Source organism: Bombyx mandarina, chromosome 21 (genome assembly GCF_030267445.1).
Source record: "Bombyx mandarina strain Sakado chromosome 21, ASM3026744v2".
Classification (NCBI taxonomy): Eukaryota; Metazoa; Arthropoda; class Insecta; order Lepidoptera; family Bombycidae; genus Bombyx; species Bombyx mandarina.
In genome coordinates this window covers 3,292,185-3,318,528 of record NC_143227.1, presented here as the reverse complement: position 1 = coordinate 3,318,528, position 26,344 = coordinate 3,292,185, and the positions used below count along the sequence as shown (strand labels likewise).

The window sequence follows — 26,344 nt, the reverse complement described above, 5'->3', positions numbered from 1 at the left end:
TGTGTCGGGTAGTGGCATTTGCGTTGAAGATGTCAATGGGCTCAGGTAACCAATTAACACCAGGAGGGCCGTGAGTTCTCCAGCCATCTACTGAATAATATAAAATAGGCTAGAATGAAAAAAGTAAAAACTCGAAGCTTAAAATGTAGGTATAGATTTGGTTCTTTGCCTTACATCATATTTCAGGCCATATAATGATTTGTATACTAAATCTATTCAAATCTTTAAGGTAAATCCCTTTAGTGAATAAAGTTGGAATAGCAATTTTACTATGTTCGACTATTGTGATTAATTATTTATTCATAATTGCCTGGCAGTAACGATAAAGGAAATATCTTTCACCGAGTGAGTAAAATTGCTCAGTAGACCGACGGTCCATTTATTATTATTGTTCGGAATTTGCAAACAGGCAAGCTCATCTTGAAAAAGTCGTTAATAACTTGTGTTCTATGATGGCTACACGCTACAATTGAGAACAGAGTGAAGTGTGCCGAGTGAAATTTTAGTATAGCAACATTTGGCGCTGTCTGTCACATTATTTATTAATATAGTTGCGCTACAATTAGGGTAGCGCCACCCACCTCATTGCTAGACTTTTTTCATGTAGACTGTGCTCCTTAGCTCAAGCTTCATAAATTCAGAGCAATTCCACTTGTTTTCCATGCGATTAGATAATTTGTAAAACGACATTTATGAAAATTCACTTATTAGAGAATTATTTGGAAGCTATCACTTGTGTCAGAACAGAACATTTTTAGTAACAGATTACTACTTACAATACAATTTCACAGAAATCACGCAATGTCAAATAAAACAAATTGATATCCAAATAATAAATATATTCAAAGTAATACAATTAAATTTCAATGAAAATAAGAAATCTACAGTCAAATCCGGCGTTTAATTATAACATCGAGTCATTAGTGACATAATATCACATTTCACAGATCATTTTACAGTCGGTACTTCATTTAATACATTTGAGTATTAAATACAAAAGGAATCCTTTACCGTTAAAAAAGGAACTAATTTCTGTTGGTTTAAACTTATTTGAATGAAGCAATATTTATAAAAGGACAAATTCCAAAAATGAAAGTAAACCAACAATGGAAAGGCAGTGTGAAAGGAACTTTTGTGCATTAACTAAAATCATTAAAGAACACAATATTTGAAATGCGTACCAAATAAGTTTAAACGTCAAAACACTAATACTGGCAACATTACCACCGAGATCGTCTTTGGATTTGAAATGCCGTTGTGCGTTTTTCGAACACCCACATAAATATTCAATTATTTAAAATTGACATCACATGTATATATGCATTGATACGCTTTAGATATTCCATTTTCAGTCTGATGTTGAATTTTTATGATATAGAAATATAATAAAATTCCGATGATAGGTATGCCGTGATCACTAAAGGCGTTGGGTTGTTAGCACCGTGAAAGTATTCCCTTTTTGAAGGTTGGCATCATGCTCACCTTCGATCTGTTAATAAATCTAAAAGCTGGTATGACAGTTCAATAAATCGGCCCTTCATATTGCATTATACACAGAACAACAATATTTTTAATAACTTTACATCGAATTACTCGTAACAGCACGAATAACAACATTATAGCCAAAAATAAGCATCGTAATCGACGACAGCGTATAAATATATATATTTAAATAATACATTACCGCAGTGTTTCAGAGGTAAAAGGTAGTTACACAGTTTTGATATTTATATAACACCTATAAAAATAGGTTGGAATATAGGCTTAATGAATTTTATAGTAAAGCTATAGTGCCAAGTGTTTTAAAAAAGAATAAGTTTCAAACTACTATATATCAAAGAAATGAGACATTCGAAACAAGAATCTAGCACATTGTCAATACTACATGCACCTCTTGGAACTTACAGCTGCTGTACAAGTTTATCCATAGCTACTTCTGGATGACGCTTGAAATATCTTATACATATTAATGTTATAACCCAGGGTTGTCCAAACTACATACCTTTGCGGGCTAATTAAATTTACTACAAAAGCTGAAGGCAGATTTTTTTTTTTTCCAAAACAAAAGACTTCCCAATTCACAGCTTCACTGTCATGAGAATGGAGTGTTACAAGAATAAAGATAAATTATACCAAATTTTGATTATAAATTTTGGCAACGAATTCTAATAACCAAACTACTGTATCCGAAACTATTTTCTGAAAAAAATAATAGCTCGCGGGCCATCGTCTGCACAACCCTGTTTTAAACAATACTAAAGATAAAAATTATCGTCACAACCTTGTCTTTAAGTATGAGCGTTAGGGGTCTACGCTACTTCAAATAGCCTGTGAAATAAATATAAAGTAAACAGCCAATCTATGATATAAAATTTTAAAACATAATTACTAAAAACTATCTCAACAAGTAAAACTTGAACCCGGATACCAAAGGTATTTCTTAGATGTGGGGTATCATGGTACTGTGGTATAGGAAAGTTGACTGTGTTGTCTAGACAAGCGCCACCTCATCTCTTTTGGAAATGTGGTAAAAGACGATTAAAAGATTCGGCAAAGAATGGACTGCATAGTGCTCTGAGTATTATAGCAGCATACTACGATCGCTAACAAACGTTTACATGCAGTGTAGTAATGTAAGTGCCTAATTAATTGTAAATGTACACAGCGTATGTACGCTACTATCATCTGGTCTATTTCTGCTGCGGAAAAGTCATACGTTCTGGTTTGTAGGGTGGAATGGCCATTATACAATAAAAGGACTACAGCTTCATGTCTTCAGAGTACAGCATCATTTACCAAGCGGGCTATGACACCCGTTCACACAATGATGCAATAAATAAATCAAATACAATAATTTCCATTGCCTTGCTTTTTTGTAATTAATTATCTGGTTGGACGAGCTCACAGCCCACCTGGCTTTAAGTGGTTACTGGAGCCCATAGAGAACTTCAATGTAAATGCTGCCACCCACCTTGAGATATGAGTTCTAAGATCTCAGTATAGTTACAACAGCTGCCCCACCCTTCAAACCGAAACGCATTACTGCTTCACGGCAGAAATAGGCGGGGTGGTGGTACCTGCCCGTGCGGACTCACAAGAGGCCCTACCACCAAATTGGATGAGCCCATTTGAGCAGTCTCTCTTTTTTTTAATTTTTTTTTTATTGCCTTTGTAGGCAGACGAGCTTACGGCCCACCTGATGGTGAGTGGTTACCGTCGCCCATGGACTTCAGCAATGCCAAGGGCAGAGCCAAGCCGCTGCCTACCGCAGCCTCTCTGTCTCAATGGTACAAGGTTGAACTTTTTAACGATATGCATGTGGACTCATTGTCCGAGTATATTCATATACGAGTAGCCAGTGGCTTAACAGCCCCCCTGGCAATGCTGATCCCCTAAAGTGGTGGTCACTACTTACCATCGCGTGGGCCATGGGCTAGTCCATGTATAACGGCAATAAATAATAATAATAATACAATGCCACAAGTGAGACAGTTTCACTTCGCCATCTACTGGAGTCTTACTGTATGTAAACTTGTCTTACAAAACTAACTTTACGCTTTACCTCTGAAGTACAATTTATTTGCTTTTCTTTTGTAAAATTTTAATGACTAAATTTGTATTTAAAAATATAAAAATAATCGTGTTGATTAAAAACCTTAATTGATGTTCCATATCATTCCAGAGCAATTAGTTTCATAAATTATTAAATGTTTAATTGATTATTTTTTTGATAAAAATGTATGTTATTCATTATAAAAGAATGTTTGAACAATGTACTATTTGAGGGTAATAGTTGGAAGTTTCAATTTAAATTTTGCTAAGATATTTTTAAGCGTTATCTTATCGCCAATACTGAAATAATAATAAGTGAATTTTAAACGAAGTTGACAACAACTCTTAGGTATGTTGTGATGGCTAAATTTTCAATTCTTAAGTTTCTATTTAAAAATAGCTTTAATTTAAAACGATATTACATATTTAACTGATCTAAGTCAGCTCTTGTTTTATTTATTCAAATCAGAAAAAGTCTTTGTGATGTATTTTTTTTTCATTAATCATCATGTAATAGTCTTAAAATGTATAATTACTGCATGTACTAACACGAGTTCAATAGTCAATGTTCAACCAAACTGTTATCGTTTAATTAATTAAATAATTCATAAAGCAATTTTCTTCTGAACGATAACTGAACAAAAACATTAACATGACCATAAAATGGAACTGAAATCACGAACCATCAAAATTATTCAAATAATAACATTTTCTTCTTCGTTTCTTTTACAAAAATATTATTATATTTTAATAATAACACTAAAAATATCCATGTTCAACCTTTCAACATTGATCTATATTAAGTATTACATTTAAAAAAAATACACATAGATAATTACATTTCTATGGTTGACTGTTGAATTTTTGTTAGTGAAATTATTATTTCATTAATATCAATTCAACACAGGATCACAGTACTGTTACAGAATGTTATAGATTGAAGTTATGGTTATAGAATTAGCTTTGTCAACTCAATTATTTATGTATGTTGATTTGATTTGATTTGATTTTATCTGTTTTAAACAATAGTTGCTCTGAAGTGTATAAATAATTTAATACAGTTCAAATTTAAATGCTTTTAAGTATTTATGAACCTGTCAGTTCTCACATCTTATATTGGTTTCAAACAAAGATATTGATTTGTAAATTAATCTGACCAAAACTGTATACATATTATACAAGATCCACGTTTTATATTTTTCACAATAATGTTAGTTTATTTATTTTTTCTAATAACACCCAAAACTTTTCTATTGCACGATTTAATTTTAATTATTCCATTCTCATATTATTGTACTTAACCGCAACTTGATCCTCTATAATAAAAATAACCACTGGTGACACTTTATTGACACATTTTAAAAACGAATCTGCTTAAAGCAGCAATGAACAACACAAAAAAACGACAGTTTTCACTTCATAACTCAACAGCCAACCATCAGGGACCCACAACATTCACTATAAAACTGCATTTCACTTCACTGGACCACGTTCACTGAGATTACCGTAATATATTATTTATTTAATAAACGACTTCATAAACTGTTGCCTTTTTGTCGCCCGATCCCGTCACTATGAACTTATCGTCCGTTGATATATCACAACTGAGCACCGATGATGATTCTTTAGACTGTCAAAGAGAAAAGCAAAGGTTAATTGAATTGTATTCACATACAGCATGTTGCGTTTCAAGAATATACAGCCTGTTGTAAATTCTTTTAAGATTTATCTTTAAGGAAACTTTATTCCTAAATTAAATTGTGGAGAGGCATAAAAAAACATTCATTGCAAATAGAAACAATGGTATTGAACCTCCCAAGTGCATACTTTTGCGGCACTGGCCGCGTTTTTACTAAACGGCGAATTATAATGCTGTGCCACTGTTTTCCCAATGCCGTTGACGTGACATCAAAATTTTAATGCAAATTGTGTTGACCCAAATTATTACATAGTAACTAGTGTAATATTATTATCTATATGTCATCCACCATCGAACTTATCGCATTGGTTTGTTTATTTAATACCACAAAGCACTTATTAACATTATTTTTGTCTTTAAAATAAGTGTTACATTTAGTTATAGGAATAAGAGTGAGTTTCAATCACATAAACTAAACGTAAACTTCAAAGAGGAAAATTGTTTACGAATTTTCTTCGGAGCAATTGGCCAGGTCTTAGGAGATCAAAAAGTACTTTTAATATTATTAATATAATAAAACAATTTAATTCAGTCCGGTTTTAGTTTCCCAGAATTTACAAAAAGCAATAAAAATGTTTTTAATTATTACACGACAAAAAAAAAGTGTTTTATTTACATGTTTATACTTTTATTATATAGGACATACCTGAAATATACTAGCTCCGTAAGGCGTACGCCATGCGTTCAACAAATTATCTTTCCCTGTAGAGACGAACCATTTCCCGCACGTTGCGAATTTTAACGACAAAACGCAAGACTCGTGCAGCAACAGCTGATACCTGTCCGGCTTCCCTGAATGCAGTACTTCGACGTGCGAATTCTCCATGCCCACCGCTAGCCAGGATCCTGAAAAGCAAACGTCCAGTTAACTCTTTTATTTTACATATACGACTACAGTTTTACAAAATTTCATTTTTGTATATTTTGAAGCATTATTATTTCATATCAAATTTCAGTTTCTGTAAATAAAACATATTAAAATTGTTTTTCAGTTTGAAGCCTGTTTGCATTAGGCATGAAATGACAGTTATTTTTAGGGCAATAGCGTTTCTAGTACATTTGCTACATTTTGTATCCATGTAGAAAATACATGTACTAATCTATACTAATATTATAAAGAAGAAATATTTGTTTGTTTGTTTGTATTGAATAGGCTCCGAAACTACTAAATCGATTTGAAAAATTCTTTCACTGTTTGGAAGCTACACTATTCCCGAGTGACACAGGCTATTATAATCTTTTTTGAAAAAAAATTGGGATTCCTACTAAAACTCCAATAATGTAACCCAAGGTGTAAAAATTTTTTCTAAAATATACTTTACATCGCGGGCCCTGCGAAAGCTATTGATTATAGAATAAAATAACTTATTACGACTTGGTAGAACACATTATTATATACAAAAAGTGTCGAAATTTTTGTTAAAGACCCGAGCGGAGCCGGAGCGGGCCGCTTGTATATAATAAATAAATAATAGGCTAATATTTATATGTGTGTTGGAGTCCCTAATAATAATGACAATAAATAATAATGTTAATTTGAAATGCCCGGCAAATCGGGCGAGTACGACTAGTAATTTTATATGAGCAAACATCATCTTTTGTGACAGGTGCAATGTTGCTTAAGCAGTAGCACAAATATTTTAAAGATGCAAGCAAAAGAAATAGAATGTTTTATAAAGAAATGAGTAGTGACCTGTTGAACAATATCCCAGCGAGAATATTTGACTCGAGAAGTCGTGTTGGTGTAGTTGCCTGCCTTCCCGCAGGTCCCACGAGCGCACCGTGTTGTCGAGGCCGCCCGTCCACAGCCGCGTGCCGTCGCCGCTGATGTCTATGCACGAGGCGCCGTCCGTGTGCCCTGGAAATTAAAATATAAGTAAAACACATTGACTAAATCACGACAACATTCATGAAATATTCATGAAATAATTAACACTAATCATACCAACACTTACTGGTACACATTTCTACCATAGCGGATTGAAAACGGTACACGACAAGTATTATTCAAAATAAAGAAATAAAAATATAATTGCTGTAGATTAATTGGTAAGAAAAATCATGGAGACAAACGTGAAAAAGCCATAAGATGATATGTGAATTTTCAATGCAAATATTACAAAAATTGGTCATTTGACCCGCTATGGTATGTTTAGTGTTAAAAAAAGATGTGTGGTGTCGTGGGACACCGGATAGGAACGAAGTTTTTTATTATAAAAAAAATATTAATTTTAAGTTCTATTCGAGGTATGAAGAAGATAAAACTGGAGGTTTCGCAACAACCCACGGTCATTCGCCAACTTGCGAACTGATTGTGGTACACTTAATTCACGGTTCTTTACATAAGAGTTAGTGTATTGCGCAAACGAACGCTGAGATCATGGTCAATGTATGATAAAAAATATGTTATTTTTTGTAAGTTATTACAAAGTTAAGCCGTACACTATGTGCATTACTAATTTGTACGTTATTACAAAGTTAAGTCGTACACTGTGTGCATTACTAATAAAAATCTTACGTTACGGACGTTTTTTCCCGGTTAGTGTACCCCTCCGCATCGTCCCATAAGGAACTTCGTTCCAAAATATTTAATAGACTAATCATTATTCTATAATAACATTTTTTCGAGTCAATCTAAATAAATTCCAATCACAATGCATAATGCCACGTTGCCAATCATAATATATTAGAGTATCTGTGGTTTGTTCATCGTTTATTTTCGCCTCAAATGACATCATTTGTAATGAAGTGGGATTTAGCAAACATTTTTAATAAAATGTTATCATCAGCTCAAGTTGTATAATTTATAAGAGGCATAAGGTAAAGTAACCATGATTTCGAATTTTCAAATTGTAATTGATTCTAATAGATCTATTTGACCTTAGGATAAGATTCCTTTAATTATCTGATCTAAAAATCCAAGACACCAAGACAAAGACAAAAACTACACACAAATCAACATTACAATATAAAAGCGATTTTCAAAACGGATTGACAAGTTAAGTGTTATATTTTTTTAATGTAAAAATATCACTTCTTTCTTAGAAAAAAAACAGTTTCTTTCCATTTGTGGCCCTATTTGCCAATAATTTTTTTTTAAATTAACTATTGTTTTGTCATCATATCATTTTAATAAATCGATCGTTAACAAAGCAAACGTTAGCAAAGTGTTACCTTGAAATTGTCTAACTAGTGTTTGATTTTGTAGGTCCCATACAGCTATGTTGCCATCTGAACAGCAACTAAAGCAAACCTGAAAAAAAAAGAGAATTTTTTTAATTATGCTTTATATCGATTATTTCTTGGTTATGTATCAGAAAATTACCAGCACGTGCCACGAAAATTACACATACAGGTCGTGAATCGTGGAAAATTATAATCGCAAAGGTTTTCGGTTCAATCGCGTTCGGATATAAGGATACCATTCAATGCCATTTAAAATCGATATTTACTTTTTAGCAGCGGTCGGGGAACAGGGGTAAATTACCCCAAATGGAGTAAAATGAATTTTTCGGGGGTAAAAATGAATCTTGTGAGTAAAAAGTATATATTGAAGTGAAACTTCTTTAGAATCGTTGTGATTTCAAACTCGATGAAAGGAAATGAAAGGAAAAAATATTATTGTTATTTCTCAAAATTTTCATGGGGGCTATAATATGAAAGATGCTAAAAAGAAGCGATTTCGTTTTTTTTTTGTTCTTCGCCATGGGGTAATATCAACTTACACAACAATATTTTGGGGTAATAATTAAAAAAGTTCCCCGACCGCTGCTTTATAGCAACTGTGTCAGCGCGCAATGTAACGCAATGAATAATTGAGAAGAGCGCGCGGATCAACGCCCCGGACAACACTAGCTGTTGTGTGTTTTAGACCGTAAGTTCATCATAGTAGAATATTATGAAACGATAAATGCTTATGTTCATGCTTATGTGGCGGGTAGCCATCATACAACGCAAGATAATTGACAGATGCTGAATCTCGCTGACGACATTTTCAAGATAAGCTTGCATATATACAAGTTCCGAACAATAACATTCGGACCGTCGGTCTACCGAGCAATATCACCCGCTCGGTGGAAGATCTTTCCTTTCGTCGTTTAAGCTTCTACACACTTAACTTTTGCAAATCAATATCGCCTTGTTTTGGTTCAAGTATTTTTTCTGTTACCTATTCTAGTAACCTCGAGGGGTTATTCTAGATTGACCGAACTATGTAGTAGGTGAGCTCACGGGGCTCAAGCCGAAGGTGTTGCTAACATAGGCCATAGCAAGAGCAGTGCTTCGCAGAATCTATCACCGGATCGGAAACGCGACCCACTGAGAAAATCCGACGTGAAACTCAGTGGGTTGTGTCTGTGGGTTAGTTTGTTCAGGTATTAATACCATTTTGGAGACGTATTTTCTAACTTTTAATTTTACCTTAGAATCCGGACTAATGGCTAACGCGTAACACGCGGGCGCGCACGAGGTGAGCTCAGCCCTCATCCGCGGAGTGCCGGAGCCGAGATCCCATATTGACAGTGTCGATGCTTCCCCTCCCACGATGAGGGTGCGACCGTCGGGCAAGAGTTTCACGGAGCGTATGTAGTTGTCTCTTTGCTGCAACACCATTCAGTCGTGATTACCTTATATAATATAAATTTGTAGCAGATATATTTAGTTCATATAAGCCATCCATCGTTGATAATAATATGGTTACTTAATTTTAAACTTAACATTACCCATAATTTCTGCTCTGACTTCACCCCAAATATATATATTGGTGTAAGGCTTTTATTTTAATCACACGAAATATAGATGTGGCTCATGGAGTTTGTCCTTTTAATGTTTTCAGGATCTAAACTTTTAGATATTTTAGAAAATTATAGGATAGTAACTGAAGTAAATTATTGTAGTAGGATAGAAACTGTAGTAAATTATTGCATTGGTCCTTGATACATATACAAATTTTCATTTTAATCGGACGTTATATAGTTAATAAAAATTGCGTTGAAAGATTCTATTCTGTAGATAGTTATTCTATTATATAGGGTAGCGTGTTTAAAAGACAATAGATTGAGACGGAACAGAATTATCAGTGCACGAACCAAGCAGTCCAACTGCGACAGCGGCTCGAGCGTGGCGGGCTCGCCGGGGTTGGTGATGTCCCACAGCTTGACGCAGCCCTTGCCGCCCGTGTAGGCGTGGCGCGCGCCGCCGCCCAGCGACAGCGCCACCGCGCACACCACCTCGCCGTGCGCCAGCGCCGCCACCGCGCGCGCGCCCCGCGGCACGCCCGCCGCCGACAGCGCGTCCGCCGGGAACCCCACCGCCTGCAGCCCCCCGCCGCCGCACGAGTGGTACGAGTACGCGCTGCCCACAACAACACTATACTACTCTCTCTGAAGTCAACACGTCAGCTGCATTCGTGTTGAGCGATGCACGACGCACCGGTGTCTCGAATCCCAGGCGGGTACGAATTTTTCTAATTAAATATGTACTCAACAAATTTTCAAGATTGACTTCCACGGTGAAGGAATAACATCTATATATATATATATATAAATGAATTGCGTTCGTTAGTCTCGCTAAAACTCAAAAACGGCTGGACCGATTTGGCTAATTTTGGTCTTGAATTATTTGTGGAAGTCCAGAGAAGGTTTAAAAAGTTGATAAATATGAAAATACTCGGAACTAAATAAAAATAACAATTTTGTTTTTCCTGTCGAACAGATTCCTTTGGTTTGTTTTAAGTTTATTTTATACAAAAGTTAATTTTTTATAAAATAAAAATTTAGTTCTTTTAGTTATCGATTGAGGCACTACGAAGTCTACCGGGTCAGCTAGTTGTGTAATAAAAATAAAACCCGCAAAATTATAATTTGCGTAATTACTGGTGGTAGGACCTCTTGTGAGGCCGTTGTAACTATACTGACACCTTAGAACTTATATCTCAAGGTGGGTGGCGCATTTACATCGTAGATATCTATGGGCTTCAGTAGCCACTTAACACCAGGTGTGCTGTGAGCTCGTCCATCCATCTAGAAATAAAAAAAAATACAAGCTGTCCCGACACCTCTCCTCGGGGAGATTGTAGAGACCCAGTTTGAGTAGCGCATGCGGTTGTACATCACTTATTATAGTCAGTCGTACTTAGCCCGTCCGACACTTGTGACAACATACGGATTAAAATCGGAACTAACTTGTTTTATCTATAAAGGACAGTTATCACCTTTACCACGCCTTATAAACCGTTCAGTGTACCTTATAAATAGTTTTTTTTTTTTTTTATCCTACCTAAGCTGATAGCCTTGAGAGGCTATGTCAGCGTAACCCTAACTTTAGTAGGTGAGCTCACGGGGCTCAAACCTGACGATGTTGCTAACACGAACCCTAGCAAGAGCCGTGCTTCGCAGAATCTACCACCGGATCGGAAACGCGACCCACTGAGAAGATCCGGCGAGAAACTCAGTGGGCTGTGTCTGAGAGTTAATTTACTCGTCGAGCCCTTCGTCGCAAGCGACGGGTTCGATGAGAACGGTGACCGGTGCTTGAAGTACCTAAAAGCACCGTTAGTGGATCGGGAGGATCCGAGATGACGTGTTTTGGGCGACGTCGACTGCTTTCCATTCTGTCCGCAGGATCGGGAATGATAAATAGTACAGAGATGATCAACAAACCGGATCGATAGTATCGTATTGCCGGCAGAACTTTATATGCTTGCAAGAATTTGATTTGGTTTAATAAAAATACGTTAATTAATCACAAATAGTATGAAATGAAAACCTATCTTTTTTGTATGAAGTAAACAGCACACTTACGGTTTCGCTGGAGCAACACCATTAGTTCTATGGTGCGGCGTCTCATACGGATGAGGGGGTCTGTAGCCAGGGTAACCGGGGAAGCCGTACCCACGTCCGGGACCGGTGGGGGTGGGCGCCCGGGGCAACTTTGCTCCCGGAGTACCGGGTTTCTCCTGAAAGCAGAGCTTATAGTATTTTATCTTGTGACATACCGGAGACAAATCGTACAGATCAGACAGCTTATAAAGCTAATTTTAAAATGTATTGTTTATATATTATTATATTTTTTACATTATGATAATATCGCTCAAGTTAGAATTACAAGTTTTAAAGGAACCGTGCTTAGATTCTACCACGGCTCTGTCTGTTTCTGCAAGAAGCTACACTATTCGGTTTGAAGGACGATATCACCTTATACAATAAAAATACAATTTACAACATTTCTGATTGTAGAGCGACTTTTGAGCCCCGTTTCGTAAAAACCGGTTCTGGTGGTAGGACCTCTTGTGAGTCTGCGTGGATAGATACCACCATCCTGCCTATTTCTGCCGCGAAGCAGTAATGCGTTTCGGTTTGAAGGGTGAGGCAGACGTTGTAACTATATTGAGACCATAGAACTTATATCTCAAGGTGGGTGGCGCATTTACGTTGTAGAGGTCTATGGGCTCCAGTAACCACTTAACACCAGATGGGCTGTGAGCTCGTCCACCCTTCTAAGCAATAAAAAAAAAAAAAAAAACTAGTATTCTGTTTCTGGCGCGACGCACTAATGCGTTTCGGATGGAACACTTTAGGTATAGAATTAAGAGTTGGGCCTAAAGTCTCGAGTCCAAAAGCCGTATTCACGCTGTAAAGTCTATGAACTCGAGTGACTATTGAAGACCGGGTGGATTGTGAGCTCGTTCATATGCTATGCAATCAAACAAACGAATTCAAACTTCGAACTTCGAACTTCACACTCAAGATGAGTGACGGCACACACATCTAAAGACAAATATACACCATCTTCGAATTTCAAATCTCGAAAACAACGATCGTCATCCATCGAGTGTGACGTTAGCACGTATGACGTCACACCATTTAAAACTAGAACGCTCAGTTCTCGATTTAAATAAACTTACATCTTTGGAGCTCTTAGGTGTCGATCTACTGGACGAGGATCCTGATCTGGACGGGGGCCTGGGGCCGTTCTCGGCTCTCTCCCCTCCCTCAGTTCTCGCATTCGGTGATGCTCTTTCTTCCTAAAAATAAATATTTTACGCCATGTTTCAGTTTAAAATATATTTAACGATAAACGATCGGTCAATAGGGTACGATTTTAAATTACTCGGTTTCGTTTCAGAAAGGGGTTACATAGGGTTGTCAGACAGCCGGAATAGCAAAGACGTTGAAAATCACTATTTTTCATGGTAAAAATTAACGAAGTGAACAAAGTAAATAGAACGAATGTTTTTAAATTACGCGGTTTCGTTTCAGAAAGGGGTCACGTAGGGTTGTCAGACGGCCGGAATAGCTAAGACGTTTAAAATCGCATTATTTCATGGTAAAAATTAACGAAGTGAACAAAGTAAATAGAACGATACCGCCTGTCTGATTGCGCTCGGTTGAGTGCACACTACACAGTACTATATACAGAGAGCAGCTTGACTGTGCCCCTGGCATTGTCGATTTCCATGAGCCACAGTGATCACTCATCATCGTCTGATGTGAGACCGTATGAGCATCTACATACAACCCTTAGTTTCACGCGTCCCGATAATTTGAAACTAATTTATAAGTGAGCACACTGCTGCCTGAAACACTTTCTTCTTATTGTTTGGTCATTTTCATGTTCTAAATAGAACCAAGGGCCGAGTAGTATACTGCTGTAATTGATGACATTTAATGTAATATCATCCACAACTCGAACCCCTTAGAACACATCTGATTATGACTATACAGCCGATTACAGATAATTACAGAACTTTTTTTTTTTTTTTACCGAACTGACAACCCTTGATTCCGCTCTACTTTTTATAATTTCGCTAAGCCATACGTCACCAGTCTTCTTATCAACTGGCTCATACTTACAAACAGACTGCATAAATATGGCTTACAATTTAACTACGGAACCCTCCAAAAAAATGTATATACTCCCAAATGATAGATACCTCGTTGGCCACGTCCACGACAAGGTCTTGATCGCTCTTCTCAGCGTCGCTGTCCTAAAACGTATTAAAAAAAACGAAAAAAAAGACGATAAGTATCAAAATCTACTTAAATGTATTATAAATGTCAAAATGAAAAGAAGCTATTATTTTACTCCAGCCATATAACTACATATTTATGTTTGCCAGCTACATTTCAATAGTTTGTTTTGAAGCGCATCTGTGTAAATAAGCGTCGTTCTCAATGGTACCGACCGGTGTACGCAAAAACTATTGATTTTAAATATATTCATAACAGCATAAATTATCATGTTAAGATTACACATATTTAGGAACGAACAAATTTAATTAATAAGATAAGTTTTAGGACGAATCGGCTTCGTTTTTTTTTTTTTGCCGAAACCGAATGCGACCCATGACCCTATTTGACCCGTGTCAACATAGAACTAAATTTTATAATCGTAAAATTTGTATATTTAATTGGTTATTTTAAATTAATTCAAGTGTCGCATCTTAATTTAAAACGTCATGGATTTCTGTTTCAATACTACCAAACGAATGGTTACTAAAAATTAAGCTAATGAAGCAATCGAGTTTGCGAACCAAAGCCAACCAAATCTAAATTTCAAAGGGGGGTTGGGGGGACTTGTTTTTGATTGGTTGTTTACTCGAATCCCAAGTACTATACAGTCAAATATATTGAAAAAAAATGAACATTTTAGCGGCCACCAGCAACCAAACCCTTTGATTCGACAAAAGCAACAAGATGTATTATGTGAAGCGACACATACACTACACAGACTCACATGGCTGAATACCTTCTCCTCTTTTCTGCGTTTGGCGTCCAGAGCTTCGGGCTCAACTGGAGACCTGGGCCTGTATTTCTGTTCTCTCTCGTGTGGCGACACTGAACGTCTCTGAAATGATAGCGCAGACAAAATCAACACACCAGATACATTAAAGCAGAGCTACAGATTCCAATGTTTCATATGGAACATTTAACTTTCAAACTGCTTCTATTGTACCGCAGATTATATGCACAATTTTTTAGGAGAATCATTTGCTTTAATGAAATGAATCCACTATCTGAGGATGTCTACACTCGAGAAATAATAATAGCTAGACAAAAAATTAGAACACCGATTCTGATGATCTTGCATTACAAGATTATAATTAGAGGTTAGAAACAGTATTCTTTGGTTTAATTACGCTCTCATGCGTTATTTTATTACGGTTGCAATTGGTCAAAGCGGCGTGAAATTACTTTTTATAAAGGCCCGTTTCCACTCATCAAACCGCTGCCATAAATTGTATATTATGATCGAGAAAACAAAACTAGAATTCTTAATCTCAATTTCTCCAAGCTAATATATTTCGGTAATAATAATTATGTATTTGTTTTTTCACAATCTTCTATACATATAAATAAAATTAGTGTGTCTGTTTTTAATATTGAAATAGCCGCTTTTTACTACATGCATATGTTCCGGCTAATCTCTGGAACGGCTGGGCCGATTTTGACGAGACTTTCATTGATAGGTAGCTGATATAACGAGTAACTTAGGCTACTTTTTTTAGACTAGCTTTGCCCCGCAGTGTTACCCGCGGTACGACAATAACCGCGGCTAACATCACGGGACTCGCCTAACGGCTGGGCCGATTTTGACGAGACTTTCATTGATAGGTAGCTGATATAACGAGTAACTTAGGCTACTTTTTTTAGACTAGCTTTGCCCCGCAGTGTTACCCGCGGTACGACAATAACCGCGGCTAACATCACGGGACTCGCCTAACGGCTGGGCCGATTTTGACGAGACTTTCATTGATAGGTAGCTGATATAACGAGTAACTTAGGCTACTTTTTTTAGACTAGCTTTGCCCCGCAGTGTTACCCGCGGTACGACAATAACCGCGGCTAACATCACGGGACTCGCCTAACGGCTGGGCCGATTTTGACGAGACTTTCATTGATAGGTAGCTGATATAACGAGTAACTTAGGCTACTTTTTTTAGACTAGCTTTGCCCCGCAGTGTTACCCGCGGTACGACAATAACCGCGGCTAACATCACGGGACTCGCCTATCAATAATAAAATTTAATGTTTCCGAAGCGAAGCGAGGGCGGGTCGCTAGTATAAAATAAACCTACTATCATCTATACCCATTAAAGATTTTTAAAAGCTAATATTTCAGAATGTGACGTTTTCTAATATCACATATACATATTTTGAGTAAATGTTTACTTTTTGGAAGGATTTAAGCTTACCGATGGCATAGATCTTGAAGTGTGACCGTCGTCCCGCGGGGGCGGCTGCCCTGACATCAGTTGAGAAGACGCCGATCCCCCGGGCAGAACTGGGGGTTTGATGTCGGCAGGAGGTGGAAGCTCTACCTGTGATTCAAGTATAATTTGTTGTTAGATGACTTAACAATTTTCAATATTCGAAGAAAAACATGCGTGGTAGGTTTTTTTATTGCTTAGATGGGTGGACGAGCTCACAGCCCACCTGGTGTTAAGTGGTTACTGGAGCCCATAGACATCTATGACGTAAATGCGGCACCCACCTTGAGATATAAGTTCTAAGATCTCAAGTATAGTTACAACGGCTGCCCCACCCTTCAAACCGAAACGCATTACTGGTTCACGGCAGAAATAGGCAGTCAGCAGAAATAGAAAGCCTACCCTTCTACTATTAATGAACGAGTCAATGGTTCACTTGTTGGAAATTTCAATATTAATGAACATAGTTTGCCTAAACGTTAATCAAAGGATGAGATATTATGACCCGGTTTGTAGTGATAATTAACTATTTTCATTCCTAGGTCATAGTACTTCCTGACTTTTTCTTCGACCTGTACCCAACCAACGCTAAGTATAGGTTTATTCATATGCCTCCATTTTTATTGGTCTCTTGCCTTTCGTATCCATTCCTTACCAGCAATTTTAACTAGGTCCACCTCATTGATTGTCTGCCTACGTTACGACATCCAGTACGAAACCTCCATATTCTTCAATACTTCCTGACCTCTCGTTACTTCAATACTGGTACTGAGGCATACCGCAAATCCAAAATGGTGGGTGCATTATGTCAGGTAACAATTTTGAATTCCGGTTTGACGTGCCACTTATCTGTTTAGAAGCAAGTTAAATCAACTGTAGAATAAGGTGCAGTGAATAGTTACTTTATGCGCAGGCGGCGGTAGATGCGGGGGCGGCTGCGGGCCGGCGCCGGGAGCGAACAATAGCCCCCCCGCCCCCAACAAGCCGCCCGCGCCCCCTACGCCGTGCGACAAGCCAGCCGTCGCGTGGATCTGTTGCTAGAAATATTTCGACAAATTCAGGTTGCTGTATTTTTAAATTTTCATTTTCAATATGTCAAGATTTGGATTTAATTTTAACATTAAAATTTCAATACACTAATATAATGAAGACAAAAATGGGTAAGTGAATCAGTATTTTGGGTTTAAAAACAATACTGAAAAATAAACTCATAACCACTGCTGTTATACAGTAGTATTGTGGTGTAAAACAACAAGGCCCAATTTCACAAATAGTTAACAGATCTACTTTTCACTTATTCAGTAACAAAGAATTCAAATTTATGCATTATTAGTGAAACCGAACCTTTTATTTTAAATTCTCACTTCGTTAGTAGCACTAGTGTGAAACTGGGATTGCCCAAAAATATATGGCTAGTTTAAGACAAGTCAAAAATACCTGTGAGCAAGTTCTTTTTAAAACCTGTTTCTCGCTTTTATTTAATAAACAAATTAAGAACTATTTTTTTGTTTCATATTAAAATGCTACGATGTTTACTACTCATTTTATATTTATTTTTAAGAATATCATTGAAACTGACGCAACTACTACAGATTTTATAGTTCTAATTTGTTTATATTTATTTAGATATCTATAATCAAATGACTGATAAATATTTCCTACACAAGTCTGTATTGTTTCATTCTAGGCTTCTGGGTCATAAATTCTATCTCTAATATCTACTAATAAACAATAACTACTCATAAAACTGAACAACTAACTAATTATATAAACCATAATTGTGCTTGCATACAATGAATGTGTAGTAAGTGATTGAAAAATTATAAACTTTTTGACTTCTTAAAATCAATATGTTAGCTTGTGCAATTTCTTTGTGTTTATTTTACTATTTTAAAGTTGTGGTCCAGAACTAATTATTGTTCATATTTCTAGTATTTAATTCTTTGCGAATAGATTAATTTGTTGCCAAACGTTTGCCTTGTATACCACCATGTTGGAGCTTATGTGAAAATCTATGGTAGCTTGCTGGGTTTTTGAAGTTATACTTCTTTAGGCGCGTTATGAAAAATTGATGAGTGAAATTTTGAGATGCGCGCGCACTGTGACACAAAATTAACAATACGACCGACGTAACTTGGCGAGTCTGAATATAGCCGCAGGTGAACTTTTGCGCATGTACACTCGTAAAAAAAGTGTTATTAGCATTCATCTTTTAACGTTAAATATTTATTATTAATTATTTAATAATAAAAAAAATAAGAAATAAATTTAATAAAAATAAAGTATAACTTCTTAAGCGCGTACATAAGTACACGCACCCTTTTTTATTGTCAAACACCCAAACGACTTTTTAAAAAAAATAGATTATGGTTTTTTAAATACAGTCAAAACCGTTTACTGCGATATCGTTTAATACAACATGCCGGTTATAATAACCTAGAACAAAGGTCCCGGCTGAATGCCATATGACCGCCTTATTAAAAATATTGCTTTCTACAACATTGGTAATAACGACATACCTCATAAAACGACCACATTTAACTAATATTTCGGAGAATTAGATCTGTTAGAACGACCGGCTAAGCTGTGTTGTAAACAATTTGAATAGGTATCCACATTTGTCTTCAATGGCTATTAAAATCAGGAAAGAAAACAATAGGATTTAGTTTAGTGTAGGGTCTTTTCTAATTCTTAGAAACAAAACACGTGCATGCGGTAGAATCAAAGCCCGCTTCTTCATATCTCTTCAGTTAGTTTGTTACTTATCTATAGACAAGACGCACCAAAACTTTGTGGAGTTATTCGTGAAACTTTCAAAATGTCGCAAAGAAAAAGAAAACAAATTAATATTGAAGAAAAATCGCGTATTATATAAATATATTTTTCCAATAATTCCCTATCGATTTGTTTGTACTTGCACGATACACATTAAACATCACCGGTTGTTACGACTATCGGTTTTTACGACTGAATATGAGCAGTCCCTTCGATGTCGTTATAACAGATTTTGACTGTATTTTTAAATTTTTCAATGGTCTAACCTTTTATTTTCAATGGTTATTGGAGGTGTGGAAGGTTAAAAAATGATATAAATTATCTGGAAAATAAAGTTATATATGCAAACTTATAATTTTTTTTAAACAATGAATATTTTAATTATTTACAATTTTAATTATTTTATAATAATTACTATTTAATTAAAACAATTACAAATTACAAATTTTTAAACATTTTTTTTAATAGGATTGATGATTCTTTGCATTTAATACTGTTTTATTTTATTATATTGAAACTAAATGGATATATGTCACTGTATACCAAACAATCAGCACAAGTAAATTTAGTTGTGACTATGGTTGGTTCAAAAATATCGATATCTTTAAGAAACCGTACTTTATGGTACTATAAGCGAACTACGTGACCTAGAGTGACAAAAATAACTGCTATAAGTTTTATCACAATTTAATTTGGCCTAATAGCCAAAAAAAGAACTAAACGGATATTAATCCTAATCTGTGTGGCCAGGACAAAAAAATGTCTATGTTCAGTTTGGATTGTTATTCAAGCATATTTTTGTCGTCATTAATCCTTTATATAGATAAAAGGCTCTGATATAACAAAAACCAAGAGCACACACTAGACTTAGCTTTTATGTTAAAATACTGACATGTTATTTGAGTTAAGTATTATAATTTTTTTTCGAATTGTTTTAAATTTTTTTTATGCGCACCGTTTTCTCTGAAGATTATGAATTAGTTGGAAAACGCAGAAGCTAACATAATATCGAAATTAATAACTAAATCACATCTACAATTTTCAAATACCATCATGTAAAAAAAAAACCATGATATAATGAAATACAGTAACAGCAACATAAAAATGTTAATCACAAACAAATGATTGAAGCGCATGATTTATTTAACTTACTAGAAGTTGCTGCAGGCCATGTTGTTGTTGTTGCTACAAACAACAAGAAATAATACCTCCTCAATTTTAATTCAGAAATATCTTAACATTGTATTCTACAGCAATCTTACAGTTTATGAATTTAGAATAGCCTAGAATGTTACACAGCATTATGTCCTTTACATTCACAATGAGTATCAAATAGATATTTATGGTACAAGCCACAGGTAAGCTACACCTTTTGTTTGGTTACACTGCATTTATAACAGGAAAGACACAAAAAAAACATGTAAAATATGACAAGTTTACTGAGACCCAATCCACTGGCTTATTTCAGGTGTGTTCAATTTTGTTGAAGTTATAACTTTCTAGAGACAATGAGTGTCTAATTTTTAACATTGAACTTGACTAACTGGTATTACTGAGCAACTATTTCTTATCAAATGAAGACACAAAATTGTTTTCTATGATTAAAGAAGTTCTACTTCTGTAAAGTGTACCTACAGTGAGTTGCAAGGACTCATTTTTTTTTCTTTTTTTTTTCAGGGAAGTAGGATGACTTGGAGCAGTCAACTTACCCCTATAATAGCATTGAGTTCCGACATTGTCACCTGTTTGGCACGCTCCACAGCCGAAGCTACCTGCTGCTGGTGTTCTTGGGCGAGGAAGGGTAGAACCTGTCCAATTATAGCACTTAGCCTTTTCGCTATTTCCGTCTGCAATAAATAATAATAATAAATTTAATATAACACCAATTTAAAATAAATAAAAAATTTGAAAAAATATTTCTTAATTTTTTTTTCAATTTTATTATCAAATTTATTCCAAATTCACACAATGTTTTTTTTATAACTTGTAAATTGTAATTTTATTTTAAAATTATTTTAGTGACACTAAATTATTTTAGAAGCATTTAATTTATAATCATACCTGCTTGTGCATTTCCACATTAAGGCCATAAGACATTTCATAATACTGAAACAACAATATTATTAAAAATGATTTAACAGTTTTTGATCAGAGGAATTAACATGAAAATACTTTTATTGCATAACCAATAGACACAATGTGATTACCACCATAGCATCATGAGTAGAAATATGCGGTCCATGTCTCACTGAGGCAAACTGAACATCTACAGGCTACGCCACACTTCAAACAAGAGCTCAAACCGGTCATCCCTTAGAGCCTCGTGAGTTCATTTACTCGTTCCATAACACTGGCATAACCCTCTAAGGCTACCAGCATAGGTAGGTAAAAAAAAACCCAATTCAGTAATCCCTACAATCTCATATTTAGTTGAAGAAACATGCAAAGAAACTGATAGAATATCTTTTAATAATGTAAAAACTGGATATACATTTATTTGAACATGTTAAAATCTTTCCAACGACAGTAAACGACACTCATAAAAAACATAATTTTAGTAAGACTTCTTGTTTACATGTCAAATATTTAAACTTTTATCTGTTTGTGGAGTTAAATACACATTTTAGTATTTGCTCGCTAATCAAGTTTATGAGGCTAACTCTATTATTTACATATGTTAAGATGGTTGCACATTATTGAAGAAAATACTAAAATTAACAACATAGTATATCCAGGACTTATTCTATCAATCTCCGCTACCTGTTGAAGCAAAAAACATAGTTATGCACATAATTACAAATCAAATTCAAAATTATTTTATTTCATGACAACACAAAAAAAGAAGTGTTCTATAGTTATGCATATTAATTATTTATGTGTTTTGTGGATGTATATGGTACTTATTAGTTTAATTATGTGTATAAATTCTGAAAATGAAATAAAATACTATCTTTATTAATACAAGTGATGGGTACATAAAATTTAGTAGTTAGTAGTAGTATGTACTAATAAATAATTTATACAAATGTAAAATATATATTTAATTTTTTTATTTATTTAAATAAAAATGTATGGACTAGGAGATATTCTAAAATATATTTTATATTTACCATAACATAATGCCTCTGCATTTCAGTCTTCTCACTGGCCAATTTCTCACATTCAAGTTTAAGTCTGAAAATAATATAATTGATGTGTATCTTTTTTCTCTATTTATATATCATATCTGTTGAATATTATTAATAGAAAGTACGAATAGTCGATGTACTAGTTTACTACTACAACTATCATGATGAATTGCTAATAGTAGTATTAGTAGTTTACATGGATAAATTACGATCCAGTATTGATTCCGGCTAGTTTGTTACAGATAAAGAAACAAGGCCCATAAAATACAGTGATGTGTAAACGAAATCAAAGTAAGGTCTTCAAGCATTCACAAAGATGGGTTTTTAGTCTATTCATGCTGTTGTATTTCAAGAAATAAAGTGAAGTTGTTTAAAAAAAAAAGCTGTTGATAGGCTTCGTTTTGATTTGTTCACAAGGAGGTAACACTAATTTTCAGAAGGGACAGTAGATGCACCTCCTAAAAATCATCTATTGACTTTCATAATTTTGTATAATGACAAGCACTCCTACCTGCCCTCCATTCTGTATTCCTTCACTGTAAGTCCATACATAAATACATCATTTCAAAATAGAGAGCAAAATTGAAATTAGCTCTTTACTATATCAAGTTTTATAGATGCAAATTCCTAATACATAATTAATTTATTTCAAAATGTTATTTGCAATTCGATTTTTAACATAAATTTAAATACAATGGGATATTTCTAGTAAAACGAAAGTTATTTCTTTTTAAATTAAATGTGATGGCTTCGTAATACACTTACGTGTGATATTGAGCTTGTAAAAAGTTAAATTCTTCTTTTATACGTTCTAATGTGTCCGCAATTGTAAATTTAATCGGACCAGCAGGCGGTTGGGGTCCCTAAAACAAAATTAGTAGCACACATCAATTGCACTGACAATTATACTGTCAACTGCATTGTTTTCGAAAATTATGAAAGCAAACATAAAACACAAACCCGAACCGCAGCCGCTGGGTGCCGCGTAGCAGAAGGATACATGTTCATTAAAATTCCGATCAAATTAAAAAAATAGACACGATCAAATAACTTTTTCTTTAGATCCGTTAATTAACACAGTCAGCACCATCTCACAAATCACGGTAGGCTGCCGCTATAACTTCTTAAATATACAGAAGCCCGACTTACGCGGTAACGACAATGATACGCACAAACTTTGTCCGGAAACTTTTAAATTTACAAACATCATAATAACATAAACAACTTTTTAAAACCACCACTATATACCCATGTATAAAACTCTACGTTAGTGTTAATTTATTAACATTGAAGGGATACGATTATTCATAGATTTGTCCAAGTTTTCCAATAAATCCACGCCGTAATTTTTGTTCGGCTAGCTGTCATTTTGATATAGAGCTGTCAAATCATCAATCATATTTCGTCATCTGTGGGAACTCAATTTTTATATTGAAACAAAGCACTCTGATTTTTGGCATCAAAAAGTTCTGCTGGTTGATTTAGTTTTGCTTCTATCATTTTTGCACAATAGTGTCTGTAAATAAATAGTTATACTTTTTGGCAGGAATTTGAAAACATCCTCTAAGATAATTGATTTATCCTTCCATTCAGTGTCTCTTCGGGGCTTTATAAATTAAAATCACAGCCAGAGACGAGTTACATACGATCATGTGGACCCAAACTAAGATTCCCTGTACTTTAGGAACCAGAAATAGATATGTTTAATTTTATGTTTAAATAATGCATGTATAAACCTTTTAAAAAGACAAAGAGAAAACAAACTGGCTTTTCACACGAATGTTTGCGTTACGTGTGAATCGATCTCAAAACTCTGAGCTCGGCCGTTGGGGGTGCTAATCAGTGCACCACCGCACCGACTCGATTATTTTTTAATCAATTTTAATAAAATTTTTAGCTTTTTTGTAACTATGAAAGCGCTAAAATGTGGAATAATTGAAAAATAGAACTCTAGAAACTACTTTTCGGATTCTTTAACAGTGAATACTGAAATTAAATTAAATTTAACCAAAATTTTATTTTATATCTTTATTACACTTGACTTTTCACTAACTATACCAACCACATGAAACTTTTTTCACAAACACAAACAATTTCCAAGTTTTGGCTGTATAGGCTGTTCCACTTGAGCCTTTAAAATAAGCAAATAAGAATTGTCTATGAAATGAAGTATTTTGACAGTTTTTACAGAACTGCAAAAAGAGCGAAGCAGAACTGGCAGGCCATCGTCGCGTTGCAGCTGTTTTGTAACGCGATAGTTACATAGTGCAGTGACGAAGTGTTTTGAAAAATTGAGACTGGTTGCTCAATTAATACGTGATTCAGTGTTTTTTCAATGATTATTCACAGAAGAAAGTGTTGTTCCTAAAGTGATATTTTGATTTTGTGATTGTCTTGCGTATTAGAAAAAACCATCATGGATTTCAAAACAGTCGTTTTCAACGCTGCACGGGATGGAAATCTAACTAGACTGAAAGTAAGTAGCGTGAAAAATATTTTACCGCTATCTTCGTATGGTTTATTCATAAACTTTGTCCCAATTTGCTTTTGTAGAAAAAATGTAAAAATACGTTTTACATTATTTCCGTTGTTGACTTGAACTCACGACTAACAAGAACAACACAACGAAATAATAATAATTTCACGAAAAAAATCCCTTGTGGATAGTGGTAATTTTGATTATTAAAAAAAAAAAAACTGTTGTATAATGGATAATACTAATGGTGATACCTAGTAACTTTCTGATATGTATTAATTTCTACGTAGGTAATGCGATATTGATATGAGCTAGAGATAAATATACATACACTATTCTCGAACAAGGAAACTTTTTAAACATTATATCATAAATGACTAAGTTTTCCTTTTCTACAAAAGAATTTATTTAATATTATTCAAGAAAAAAATTATTCTGTTCGGTTTCTTATTTCTATCATTGGGATCAATATTATTCCTATTCTCCGTCTAGTCATTCCCACTTATCTAATTGGTAAAATATTGCTTGTAATTAAGTACTTTTACTTGAAAGTATTTAAAGTGATTCAGTATTTTTTATGTTGTTGGTCTAGTGAATAGTAACTTTGATTATTGTACTGTGCTGTGGGCCAGTTTGATTCCTGGGACAAGTTAGTTGTAAGAAATTTGAGATTATTTTTTGCAATTATTGTAGCATTGACTTTAATAAAAAAGTGTAAAGATAACAATTGCTTTCAAAATAAAGAAATCTTTCACTTAAAGTTCAAAAAGATTAAGAAATTGTTTTACACTAAGCAAAAACATAGAAAGCTTAGGATTGTTGAATGTGGTACATAACATAAAAATTAAAATCATTTTTAAAGTTCAAATTCAATATCACATTTATTTCTCACTTTTATATTACCTACAATATATTTAAATAATAATTGAGCCATTCAATGATGCTATTCTGTATTATGCTTTAAAACACTTTGTTATCCCTTAAGAACAATTTAACAATCACAAATGATCTTAGGATGTTTTAGTTTCTATCATTGAGTGAATACTGGTCTAGTCATTCTTAAATCAAACTGTTTATTATTATTTATATCAGAGCCTTTATCGAGTATATATTTTTTTCCCATATGACCAATAGTATTTATTACCAAGAGTTGTTTAAAATTTAAAAGTGGATTTATTTATAAGACAAAGACTAATTGTAAGATGTAACACTTCTAGTTAGAATTAGTTGTCAATTACTTATTAGTATTGTCAATATATAATAGAACTTACTATTCTATTTTGTGTAATATGCTAGGCATATTGCAATATACAAGCATTTTATTAGAAGAAAACCTTTTGAATCTTTCTCTCGAATTATGATGTTTATGGACTCCAATAATCACTTGATACCAGATAGCCTTGGCAAAGGAAACATTTAAAACTCCTTGTAGATATAAATGAATAGTCTACAGTTTACACAGTCCAGCTTTTTTTTAAATGCAACTTTACATCACTAGATTGATT

At 34.6% G+C, this 26,344-nt stretch overlaps 2 protein-coding genes across 11 annotated transcripts in view; one reads left to right on the top strand and one right to left on the bottom strand.

Annotated features, from left to right (window-relative positions):
- Positions 1–822: 822 nt before the first annotated feature.
- LOC114242016 (protein groucho) lies at positions 823–23,694 on the bottom strand. 10 transcript variants are annotated; one of them, XM_028173038.2, is made up of 18 exons: positions 23,324–23,660; positions 23,129–23,226; positions 22,346–22,409; positions 21,297–21,341; positions 20,945–21,082; positions 20,388–20,420; positions 17,363–17,497; positions 16,446–16,571; positions 14,972–15,097; positions 14,184–14,237; positions 13,155–13,274; positions 12,052–12,206; positions 10,339–10,603; positions 9,671–9,850; positions 8,426–8,504; positions 6,945–7,109; positions 5,898–6,097; positions 823–5,182 (listed from the first exon to the last, which is right to left on the bottom strand). In XM_028173038.2, the coding sequence occupies exons 1-18, from the start codon at positions 23,369–23,371 to the stop codon at positions 5,075–5,077; spliced, it is 2,139 nt and encodes a 712-aa protein (XP_028028839.2). In that variant the 5' UTR covers positions 23,372–23,660; the 3' UTR covers positions 823–5,074. The 10 variants fall into 10 exon arrangements, with proteins under 10 accessions (XP_028028839.2, XP_028028846.2, XP_028028854.2 ...); XM_028173045.2 differs by having other exon boundaries at positions 14,987–15,097; XM_028173053.2 differs by having other exon boundaries at positions 14,999–15,097.
- An 870-nt stretch (positions 23,695–24,564) lies between these two features.
- LOC114242352 (protein fem-1 homolog CG6966) overlaps positions 24,565–26,344 on the top strand; it is a 126,642-nt gene continuing 124,862 nt past the window's right edge. The window contains exon 1 of the mRNA XM_028173496.2: positions 24,565–24,839. Within this exon, the coding sequence (XP_028029297.2) occupies positions 24,780–24,839 (60 nt within the window). The 5' untranslated portion in view covers positions 24,565–24,779. The remainder of the gene's footprint in view (positions 24,840–26,344) is intronic.

Coding starts and splice junctions, on each gene's coding strand:
- LOC114242016 (XM_028173038.2), bottom strand. CDS start 23,371: ATGAACATGTATCCTTCTGCTACGCGGCACCCAGCGGCTGCGGTTCGG. Junction 17,498..20,387: donor ATGGCCTGCAGCAACTTCTA/GTAAGTTAAATA, acceptor AAATATTTCTAG/CAACAGATCCACGCGACGGC. Junction 7,110..8,425: donor ACTAGTTAGACAATTTCAAG/GTAACACTTTGC, acceptor TTTAATTTCCAG/GGCACACGGACGGCGCCTCG.